The 12751-nt window shown below is 38.9% G+C and overlaps 1 protein-coding gene across 1 annotated transcript in view; it reads right to left on the bottom strand.

The window, feature by feature from the left end:
- Positions 1-2923: 2923 nt before the first annotated feature.
- Positions 2924-12751, bottom strand: part of LOC140146698 (tetratricopeptide repeat protein 28-like) — a 119150-nt gene continuing 109322 nt past the window's right edge. The window contains 6 exon segments of the mRNA XM_072168569.1: positions 2924-5880; positions 8394-8501; positions 8962-9073; positions 10836-10958; positions 11469-11545; positions 12036-12273. Of these exon segments, the coding sequence (XP_072024670.1) occupies positions 3473-5880; positions 8394-8501; positions 8962-9073; positions 10836-10958; positions 11469-11545; positions 12036-12273 (3066 nt within the window). The 3' untranslated portion in view covers positions 2924-3472.

Here is a 12751-nt window from a genome sequence, read left to right as displayed (position 1 = left end):
GAATAGCTATGAGCATCTAACAGAAACGGCTAGATCCAGGAACTCGTGTGGACGTCCGAGTTCAATGGAAATCGATTCCACTCTTCTTGTGTACGTTGGAGTTCAAAGGAAGTTGATTCAACTCAACTATAATCATGACTTGTGAATATTAAGTAGACGTTTAACAGTCACTGACATCTTGGTAGGCTTGTTATACAATTTGTGCTTTGATGACATGTGGGACAGATTTCAACCAATCAAAAAGGACTTGCGATGTTATTATGGCAAACAGTTTGTGTGGAGTGTGTGGAATCAAACCAGCGGTGGTGGCCCGGAGTTCTCAACTTTGGTTTGGGGATATGTGGCTGGGACTCAGAAAAACAAAATTTGACGTAAAACAGATCCAAAATTATACCTATTTTTGGAAAGTTGTCTAAAAAGCTGAAAATTGGCACTTTTTCTAGAAATTTTGGAAAAAACACCCTTTTAGAACCAAAATTTCATTAAATTGAGGGCCATCAATAAACTAAACTGACTGAAAATGCATCCCAAATATGCTGCACATCCCCATACCCTCATTTCCGCTAACAATTCCCCTGACAGCGGTGGAAGTTAGCCCACATTTTGCACAATTAATTTTGAGATTCTGTCCTAGTCTAATCTTGAATCTCATCCAAATCTTGTGATGCTGAAGCTAAATAATAACTTGTCACCATAACTGACATAGTACTTATTTCATATTTTGCCTCAAATAATAATAACACCTTTAACCCTATACATGTAGTACTCACAAAATTGTACAAATATACATTTACAGTGGCATTTTGAATGCTATAGAATTAATGCTTATTATGATATGGACGAATACATTTAAATAATTATTATAAAACATTCATTATATAATACAGACAAAATGGTTTTGTACATAGAGCATAAAACAATTCCCTAAAACTTGGCATTCCTAGTACTCAAGTACAAATGTTGTACATCAAACATGACTGAAGGTTATTGATATATTCAACTTGAAATTCATACACCCCCTATGGAAGACATGACCTTAATCTCATACATAAGGGGTGTGAATTTCAAATGGAGCTACCTGAATGGATAACTCCAGTTGAAACCTACATTCCCTGTGTGGAAGATTAAGGTCACATCTTCCATATGGTGTATGGATTTCAACTGGAATAACCCATACAAGGGGAGGGGGAAAGAAAGGTAACTGTACATAAAGCCCGGAAGTCAATAAATAGGTACTGCATTGTTTCTTTGGATATATATGTACAATAATTAAATAAGTATACAAAATAATCATAATAATATTACATACAAAACTGAAATATAATTTTCAACACATTGGTTCCAAACACCTGCTCTTGGTGTCCTTGTTTGTTTTTTAAATAAATAAAATAAATATCATTGACCACAGAAGATATATTACGCTTCCCACAATGCATTTCTCCCATTGCAGTTTTCTGCACTGATTTGCTATCTAGCGCAACATGGGTCGATAGTGACGAAATGTATACTGCGCCCAAAAAGTATCTGAACACTTAAAAGCTGTTTCTTAAAGACACTAAAACTAAATTACAAAATAAAGAAGTCCATAGATAGAGAATTTTGTTCTGTCTATTTTGATACCTCATTCAGTACGATACGACTTTATTTTCCTAACTTATAGCAATTTGAATAAAAAGAGAGCTTTTCAAAAGTGACAAAAACTTGCATTGACTTTTCCCTCAAAGCATGCAGATATTGATCACAGCGGAGTAAGCGTTCCTCTATTAGGCTTTATTGAACCTGTAACAAAAGGTAGTAGAAATCGCCTTGAAGGAGAAAATATCTGAAGTTGTCACTTTTGAACCGTGACCATTTGTCATTCAAATGAGTAGGCTATAGCTTAGTGGAATAAAATTGCATCGTACCTAATAAGGTATCAAAGTATGCAGAACAAAATTCTCCATCTATCAACAACTTCACTATGCAATTTAGATTTAGTGTCTTTAAGATATTGCTTTTGTTTTAAGTGTTGAATATTTTTTGGATGCAGTTTACTTCAATGAAAAGAGCACATCCATACTTGCAAAATGTGTTTATTTCTTGACTTATCGACAGTCTATTTTGAAATGAAAACAAAGTAATGGATGTTTCATTTGATGTAATAAGGATTCTGGGAAGTATAAGATGTCTTCCCTGGTCATTGACTATTTCATATATCCAATTTTAACATTTTGTAAATCACATTTGGGGTCTTTTACAAACTATTTCTCACAGATATTTACTTGGCTAAACCTTACAAATTGCACAAATAAAACTATTTATTTAGCAAATCACTTGCTGTGAAAGTTCCCATATCTAACTTGGTCAGCCACTTGAGATTATTTCTACCAGCATATGGAATGGGCTATTCCATTTAAAATCCATACTACCCCTGTGGAAGATTTAGGAAATATCTTCCACAGTGGGAGTATGAGTTTCAAATGCAATTAGCATGTTAACCAACTCCATTTGAAACTCACCCTCCCTCTGTGGAAGATTCAGGTTAATCTTTCTCAGAGTGTGTATGAAATGCAAATGGAGCTGCCTAATGTGTTCATTCCATTTGAAACTCATACTCCCCCATGGAAGATATTTCCAAAATCTTCCACAGTGTGAGTTTGGATCTTAAATGAAACAGCCCAATGTTGTGTCTGGTTATCCTATCCAAATCACTTGCAGGTAGGTGAGTAGGGTTTTCACATGGAATTGGCTAGAGTTATTTTGAAATCCATATTCCCCCTGTATATAGCTTTATCTATATCTCCAACAGCAGGAGGGAGTACTTCAAAAGGAACTTACCTTATGGTACATACTATTTGAAACTCATACTCCCTCTGTGGAAAACTTTGGCTAAATATTCCACAGGGGAGGGTGGATTTCACAAGGAATACCCATTTTGTACATTACAATAAGGCACACACAAATAGAAATTTGTTATAATTGAAGACCGAATTAAAATGACTATAGTTTGCGTCTGACATCAAGGCAAAGGTGCGGCGTGATTGGTTGCCGACTTGCGCAGTACGGCATTTTTGGTCTGGTTGACAGGACATCATAAGCAAACCAGTCTTTTTAATTCGGTCTTCAATCATACAGAAAAAGGTTGGTCCTTTGTAGTCAGTTTACTACAAATTATAAGAATTAAACAAAATATCATTATCTTTTACGGTGGGTTATTTTCATTCTTCATCAAAAAGGCAGGCCTTGTATTTTGAGGTGTGCTACAAATCACACCCCTCAGGTGTGCTGTAGGGGTGTGATTTGGATCACACTCCTGGGATGTTCAAGTGAGCTCTCTAGAATTATACATGTTGTGAATTGCATTTGTTGTGATCATTTTATGTGTGTGATAGTGCACCTCAAAAGACAAGGCCAGAAAGGGGAATTTAAAATGAGTCAGCAAGTCTCTTTAATCCAACATATTTCCACAAGAAAACCTTCCAAAGGCTCTATGTTAGCAGGGCTCCGACTGATACACACGTCTAACCGCTACTGTTCTAGACGGACTCGTGGGGGATCTTGGCGAAGTGGGAACATTTGGACTTTTGGGTGACTTGGGACCGTTTACGCTACTCCATCCTATTCCTCCATTTGCAAATGGTTTTGGCGCTGCTGTGTTAACATACATTTTTGTTGTATTAGTAGCACTGCTTGGCTTTGTATTAAGTTCACGAACAGCACTCCCATTTGAGGCTGCACCAACATGATTCGCACCAGTCACCTGTATTGAGCCACTGTTAAGAGCACCATTTAGATGTTTATGCGGACTTGCATCAGGTTGATTTGAATTGACACTATCAGCATGATCGTCAACCTTCGACCTGTTGCGGCTCATGGACTGAATACTAGCCTCTAATTGGTTGCTGAAGTCAGGGTTCAATCTCAGATGACTTGGCAACGTACCATTGCTGCGATCAATTGCGCCTTTTGCGTGGGGCAACATTGTGGTACCTGATGATGTATGTGGTTTAGATGCAGGCATGTGAATAACACTGGGAATGGACGAGGTAGAGGAATACATGCTACTATGTGTACTCTCCGGTCTGGGTAGGTTACCAGACCGGTCACTCATCATACTAGAGTCTGTACTATCAAAACTAGAATTTCCTATATGTTGAAAATCTGTCGGTGGGTTGTAGTTGAGCTTCTTTCTCATCGGTAGAGTTGCGGTGCTGCTGACTGTCGAGTTGCTTCTTGGAGCTTGAGGGCGCACGATACTGGGGATGTCATCGTGCGACGAAATGCTACCGTTTAACAAAGATTTGTTAGAAACTGAGGAGGTAGTATTTGAGTTCCTAGCTCCAAATGCCATATCTGTTTTTGTGGTTCTACCTGCACCATTTGTGCCCAACAAAGTCAAATTTGGTTTTTGATGTTGGCTAGTCTCGCTAGTTTGACCGTGTAGCCTTGAATCATTATTGCCTATTACCGGTTTGGCTTTTATGGGCGGTGGTGCATTCACTGAATCAACTGCTTTTCTATCAATTTGCTCAGCACTAGACTCCACACCAGAATCGCTACCTAATTTCCCCGCACCAGGCGGGCTTCCAGTAGCAGCGCTTTCTCCAATCGATGCAGTGCTAGATCCTGAGGATCTCCTCGGCGATGCAGACACTAATTTCCAAGCACCATAATCTTTTTCCCCATTTTGGCCAGATTTAGGGAAATTTGACGCGAAAGCGGAGTGAGCCGGATTGCTCCTAAGTGGACTGTTCCGATTCTGAGCAGTCCGATGTGCTTGTTCTAATTTAGCTCTGCGTTGCATACTTTCCACCGCATTCATATGACTGGCCGTGTCTTGTAAGATCTTCAAAGCTATTATCTCATGGGGTGAATCCCCTCTGGAAATCGAGCTATCCCTTGACAAAGCAGGGGATATTCTGTTCAACATTCGTGCATCCCTGATATGAGGACTTGAACCCCGGCTGTTTCCTGGACTAGAGGACGAGCCTCGACTGTAACCCGGACTTGATCCTCGACTGAAACCTGGATTTGTAACCCCTGGTTCTAGTTTGACCGGACTTTGCCGTGGTGACATACCGGTCCGTGTGTATGTACTAGTAGGATGAAAAACATCGCCCGGTGAGTCTGATCGCGATGGAGACGACTTTCTGTTTGTAATGCGTACCGGACCGAACGACCTCATGGAAGCGTGGTCAAAATCTGTAGCATCATCTTCAAAGGCAAAGTTCACATTACCAACTGCCATTTGCAGTGGTGATTCTTCCTCTCGCATGAGATACTCCTGTGAGGAATAGTGATCCTTTAGCGATAATGTGCCTTCGGAGTTTGTCGGTGTGGGAGTGTCAAAATCACCAAATTGGCTATTAAGCCTATTCAACAATGTGGTCACATCAGGTCCCATTGCTAATGTAGTCTCCAAACTATAATCATCTTCACCCACAATTCCTTGCTGCGGCGGAGTTGACCTACTGACCTGGCGAGAGGTCACAGGTGAAGCAAGGTCAGGCTTGACTTCAGATGCATTGGATGTCACTGGGGATACATTTGATGTGATTGGCGAAATTCTAGAATTGTAATACGGATTCACGGTTTCATAGTGAACTTTTGCAGGGTCCTGCGTTACTGGCGTTGATGTCGCTCCTCCAAAGTGACTCATGGCGCGTAACTTGGCACGGGGACCGTCCTTTGATCGGTTTACGCTAGGTTCGGTCGGTCTATTACTAGCAATGCTTTTACCACTTTTGAGCGAATGGGTAGAGACGATGGAAACACCGGACATGGCGGATAGCGACATTCCGGACATGCCGGATACGGAATTGCCGGAGTGATCGGAGCAGAGACTTTCCATGGAAGAGAAGCTTTCTAGGGCAGGAAGATGCTTTGGTGCTTCAGTGGGATCTGGGAAGGAAATCAGAGAAAACAAAATTATTACTGACTTCAAATAATAGCAAGTACATAGCAAGTTAGAATTTGCCTGATCAGCCAGTCAAACTTTCAACTTACAAGTTACAGTCCAACTCAAAATTTACCAGTCCAAACTTAATCAAAGCTCTGCTGCCAAAAACAACTTCGTGAAAAACATATATTATACAAGTATGGCAATTCTGTTGCTATAAACATGAATTCATGCGGGTAGGTTTTGCCCAATATTTCACATTTGTATTTTTTGGCCGGTTTAGGGCATTTGGGAGTTATTTTACAGGGTTTATTTTCATTGAAATTCTTTCTCATGCCTGATTATATTATCACAGAAAGGCATTCACAAATCGGGCAGATGAACCATACAAAGCAACTTTCATAATGTACTTGTGGTGGACAATTGTTTAGTTTAGCTCAAAAATGTAAATTTGATTAGTCATATTCAAGAATATTTTTACTTCTGTGACGATAATTCAAACTTGAGCATAAGAATAAGTGTATTCCTATTTTAAGGTTACACGAAGAAACGCATAAAAAACGTATAAAAGACGTATAAAGTTGTTCTCTAAACAGAGTTTTCTCAGTAATCAAATATCGCAACAAGTGAAATGTTGGTGCATTGCATGTAGCTTAACATTTTTCTTGTGTGTTTATACAAATTTTTAGAATAAATTTGAAAATCCTTCGTTTAATGCGTTTTTGCGCACCATGTTCCCAATATCAAAAACACGTTCCATGACGTTTTTTTTTCAAATGTGCGCTCCGTATAAAACCACGCCGAGTGATTGTTTTCTTCTTTTTTGTATTGTACTACAAATCGATTAAAGAAATAATGTTGCCATGGGGAAGAACCAAATACAGTACCGATTAAATTTTAAAAGCCCGCTTTGGGGAACATTTTCGAGAATCTTGCCTCGGAAAAAACTGTTTTGTGAAATTATCGATATCTTGATTACGGGACGTTAATTTAGACATCTGAATACCTACATTATTTCTCAACATTCTGCCAATTGCTATCCCATTTGATTTTCACTGCAAATTGAAGCTAGTATTCCAAAAAATGAGGTTTTTCCTCCGTCAGTTCGTTCAAAATTTCAGCGCCGACATGCGTGTTTATTCTAAGAGCCATTGTGCGGACGCGGTTGTAATCACGTAATTGCATCAAATTATAGTTATATTTCCGCTTCGAGAACAAGCAATATAATCGCGTAAGCTGATGTATGGCCGAGTGGATAGAGCGCTGGACTGGGAATCTTTTATGAAACATTTTTGTGGGTTCGAGTCCCGTGTGGCTGAATTTTCTTTCTTTTTTTTCTCTTTTCTCATTTATACTTCCTTCCTTTCCTCTTTTCTTTCTCCTTTTATTTTTTTCATTTCTTTCTTTATTTCTTTCTTTCTTTCTTTTTCTTTCTTTTTCTTTCTCTCTTTCTCTTTTTCACTATTTCTTTATTCTTTCTTGCTCCTTTCTTTTAAGTTTTATTTGATTGATTCGCTGACTGCAGTGAATCGTGATTTTCACTTTATATAATTCAGAAATTTGTAGGCCTGCTAAGTCTGTCTTGTTGAATACTCTTTCCAAATTCGATTTGCAAATAATTGCTTTTTGATATTGTTGTTGATGTTATTTTGTTGTACCCTATTACATTGTAATCAGTGGAATAGCAGCATTGATTTATTTCATCAAAGATATCAAGGCTATAAATTCAAAATCAACACATTTTCCAGGGCGTAGCTTGAAAAGTGCCCCAATCAATTTTAAAATTTATAAAATCCTTATGAAAATTGCCGCCGAAAACGGCTTGTGCCCCCCCGGTATCCGACCCGGCATGCTGCCCCTCCTGACACCCCCCCCGACTCACGAGCTCCGGGCACGAGCTAAGCCAAGTTTCATGTCTTGACCGTGGATCGATATTCTATTGTAAGTAGGCCTCACGTCCCGCACGCTTGTTCATTTTCTGCACGGCTGTTTCTGTTATGAACTTGCGCCCCTCTGGAATCAAGCGCATGAAAAACTCTCGGCTAACCTTAAGTCCTTAAATTATTTGCCGGCTAATACCAGCCTGTTACCACAAAAGTTCTACCAGCCATAGTTGGTTAGACTAGCACAATTTCTTCCAATACCGAGTGAGGTTAGGCCTTAAAAAAGATTTGTATTGCCCTCTTTCGACTGACTTTAAAATGTCAACAAGGGTGGCGTTTTTTTCATGTTTGGTATAAAATACATAAAAATTTTGAGAAAATGTTTTGCCTGTTTGTAATTTGTGCTGCGCAATATTGAAAACAAGCCTAAGAAACTCTACTATAAATCATTGTTTACAATGGCATTTTGTGGTTAACTTGCGTTTCCTGATATTGTATGTGGCAAAAACAGAAGTGACTAACTGTCCAACCGACCCGACTTTGGAGCTCTAAAGGTAATACAAATCTTTTTTTTAAGCCTTAGCTCATTGACTTCCCATATATTTTAATGCTATTTTTGAGTCAACACTTACCAAACACTGCTAGTAGACCCTGCAGTGCGTAGGTGATCATTCTGCGACTGACATTCTTCCCTGTGATAAGAAGGACCTCTTCTTTACCCACATCAATCAAATCAAAACCTGCAACATTAATTCATAAGTAACATTATTAGCAATATTCAGCGTGCAATATCCATCCTTTAATTGGTTTGGGCCATGCCAATTTTGTAAAACAGGTTGTGACCAGAGGATGAGTTAAGCCAGTGGTTCTCAACAGGTGGCCCGTGTACCAGATTCGGTCCACTGATCAACTATTGGCCCTTAACTGAAATGTACAGTAAATATAGCAAAACAAAGTGTACTTGGCTCTCGAGCGCAAATCTTTGATTTTGGCCCAAGCAAATATGTGTACATCCATATCAAAACAATGCACTAGTCGGCTGCTACATGTGTCTAGTCGAGTTTTATTGTCTTTAAGAAATAACATTTGTTTTAAGTGTACAGATACTTTTTGTGTACAGTAAGTCGAGCAATTTGATTTGCATTGATGGCTTTGAAGGTGACATCTAAGAAAACCATGCCTGCAAATCATCCCACTCACCTAGCGATGCAAGCAATTCATGACATCCAGGAGTCCGCCATAGTGTTACGTTGACAGGAAGTTGTATAGCGCCCTCTCTGTCACGTGTGTACTTTGCTACTACCTGTTGGAGCTGTTGGTAAGAATTGACATCATAAATATGAATTATAACAAAATCTTATTTGTTTATTACGCACAATCAAAAAGGTTTCCATCCTTAGATATTCTTTGTGCTGATTTCATTTTGTAGCAGTGATGATTTCATGCATTCTGCTAGCGTAGACAATACCTTCAGGGGGCACTAGCCAATTTTTTGCTTATTTTGTGTTTTTCTCAAAAATTATAGTGCATTGGTGACAAGTAAGATATAGGTATATTATAGAGGCAAGGACTATTAACTACTGCACTGAAAATTCAGCAACTCAAGGCAAGTAGTTATTGATTTATTGATCAAATATTGGTTTTCCTCATTTTGACTGTAACTCCACAACTGTTGTCTGTGCTGAAATAAAATTTCCAGTGTAGCAGTTGTAGTCCTTGCCCCTATAATATAAATATCTTACTTGTCACCAATGCTCTATAATTTTTGAGAAAAATGTAAAAATAGGCACAAAATTGGGCAGGGGTGTAGTACCCCCTTAACCATTGTGATACCACACAGACTCAACAATAACAGTAACAATAACAAATTGATTGGCCAGCAAAACCATTTGAATATCCCAATCACACTTAAGCAAATATGTTCAAATTGGTGAAGTGCATTGTGCTACCACAGCATACTTGTGTGCAAAAATGAAAATAGTTTTAGAACAGGAATCCTCTATTAGATTTAGGAAAGCTCCACTTTAAAAGTGCCTCTGTCCTTAAATGTGACACACTTAAAAGGCCCCAGATGGGCTTCGGTGGTTAAGCCCAGGCAGATGTCCAGATGTAAGCACCCCAAGAGCACAAGCGATTGGACAAGTAGCCATGAACATGTACTCTTTTCATGCAATGCCTCCACTGAGCACAGTAAAATAAATGAATGAAATAAATAAATAATATGTAGCTATTTTTGGTTTCAACTTTGTGCGCCACTGCACAACCCACAAATGGTACATGTACTTGCGCTGCTATTTGCCTGCTTTAGAATAATGGCTGCCTGCTTTAGAATAATGGCTGCCCTATGAGAGATGGGTAAGGTTATAAGGATTAGGATGAGGGTTAGGATTAGAATTAAGGATTAAGGGATTGAGATGAAAAGCAATAGAGTTAGGGTTAGGATTAGGATTGCCATTATTCTGAAGTGGCTCATCAAAGAGCAGAGAAGATTATTCATCCTATGAAATCAATTTGGAACCCTGGGATAAATATCTACTGCATGGTCATAGTCCAAATGGTTCCAAATTAAATCAAGTTACAGGTCATAATTATGGTACCATGGTAATTCTTCCATAATCAATAGGACAGAAAGTATTGTATAATTATGTCCCATTCCAGAAAATTGAGGAGCTAAATTTTTCCAATTTAACTTTAACATTTTTGTTTTATCTCAAAATTGTTTTCTTTTTACTTGACTGTAATCCTCAATTTCCTGAAATGGGAATCTGTCTTGTCTCAAGTTGAGAGCATTGCACAGATTTCACAGCGGCAGATTTGAGTTGTGTGCTCACACGCATGTGTAGAATGGTGGTTTGTTACACCGGCGACACAATTGCGTAAATGCAGTGATTCAAATCTGCCACTACAAAATCCAACATGATATGTTACTCTCAACTTGAGACGCGACACACTATAGTGTAGAAAACACAGCAAATTATCTTCAGTTGTGCAATTAAGATCCAAGCAGTACAGATAAAAGAAATTGTGCATTTTTTGCAACAGCAATGTTATAATTAGTTTAATTAGTTAATCACCATCTTTGTGACTTGTGTTCTGGGTGACTTGTAGTGGTCCTCTATGTGCACGCTTATGCTCTCATGAGCATCTTCCAAAATACGCCCTCGTGCTGCCGATATTTGATCTTTAACCTTGTTAAGCTGGTACATGGGAGACAAAATTGAATCAATTTGCATATGTTGCACTGTGGTTGTTGACATGTACACACCAGGCCTTGAATTTGAAATATTTAGGGCACCCATTTTCAAGGCCACTGGGCAAAGATGAAGGAAATCAAGGCTAACGACTCTAATGAGTGATGATAAATGCCTTGAAAGTGGAGAAAGATCTGGGGCACCAAGGCCAAAAAAAGGGCAGGCAAACACAATTTGCCACCTTTTTTTTAACCCTGCTGAGGCCAACAAGAATATTGGTGTGTTTATGTGTCAGACATAATTATATAGACAATGAAGTTTGAATGTATGGGTGCATTTTGATGACTATGTTAATGGTCAGGAGTGTTGATAGTTTGTGTTGGTGCCAAAGATTATCCACACATTGATTGGTAACTAAGGTGTATTGGTCAATTTGTGGGTAGATGAGAAAATTCTTTCTGTGGTATAATTCACTTGTTCTTGAGTGTTAACAAAGTATATAATACTGGTACCTACCATGCCCATGATTTCTGTAGCTGCTTCAGGTGATGACAGTAACTTGGAGATGGCTATCAGGGTGTTGGGTGATAAACCTGCAAGTATGGACAGAAGAGAACACATAAATTGCACTTCTTAAATACTTGAGTACCTAATGGGATACCTACTAGGAATTAAGCCAAGACTGCAGTGGTGATAGGGAGTGCTTCCAACACCACACCAACCCACCCTCACTGGACCATTATACCATTTCCACCTTGATGTGGCAGTGACGTCAGTGCATATTTCATGGGCAACCAAACATTTCTTTTTTGCCTGAACTAATGTAGCTGAAAATGGTACCACTATGTGCATTTCAACTTTTATTCTTGTGTAGGCCATATTTTGCACAAGAGCCAAAATTTTACTCTCTCTCTACTTCAAATATTTATTCGGTTTCAATTTTTTTGGAGCATAATTATACCCAGCATGCAGAACTCTTTGTTTTCTATGCACTTCCAAGAATAAAATTTTAATGCATACTGGTTCTAGTTTAAACGTGACTGTCTCTAAAAGGATAACTAGAGTGGGAGGAATGCAACTTACCCAGCAAAGCCTGCAGACTAGCACTCGCCTGCAACATCCTCTCCCCTGGATCATTGACGGGGAAGAATACAGAGGGAGGGATGTTACTTCCTGTACTATCCTCTTCAAATTTGAAGCCAACAGCCTTGAGAAGCTCCCTCCACCCTCTGACTGGACCGACTTTGTTCATGATGCTCTGTTGTGTAGTATACATAGGGTTGTTCTGTCCGCGGTTGATGCGCTGAAGGGATTTTTCAATCTGAAAGATAAATACAAGATTGTGGTTAATTGGTGTTGATTTCAAATGCATGTCACAAGAGTATCAACGTGTGAAGCCGATGATTTTTGCTAGTGCAAATAATATACCATTTATCACTAGCTAGTTGTACTCGTGCCCTGAGTAGCAACAGCCATAATTCAATGGTTCATTCTCATTTATAAGAAGGATATATTTTGTTGTCCATCACTACCAGATAATAATTTAGGGTTTTGCTATATCAAACCGTTGAATATTTGAATGTGTATGATTTCAAGATTTTGTATGTGTTGGATTTTTCACTTTGCATTAGATGGGATACTGACTGTAATGAGGTCTTTACCATGGGTAATGTGTCCCACATTTTCTAGATGGGGAGCAAGCATTTGATTTTTTTTGTCCTGCAGAGATTTTGAGCCCAGGACCTCTCACACCAAAGGTAAAGCCACACTGGTTTCCAAATGTTTGGACTAATGTATGT

Source organism: Amphiura filiformis, chromosome 2, assembly GCF_039555335.1.
Source record: "Amphiura filiformis chromosome 2, Afil_fr2py, whole genome shotgun sequence".
Lineage (NCBI taxonomy): Eukaryota > Metazoa > Echinodermata > Ophiuroidea > Amphilepidida > Amphiuridae > Amphiura > Amphiura filiformis.
Note: the sequence above shows the minus strand (reverse complement) of the source record. Positions and strands in the feature narration are given on the sequence as shown.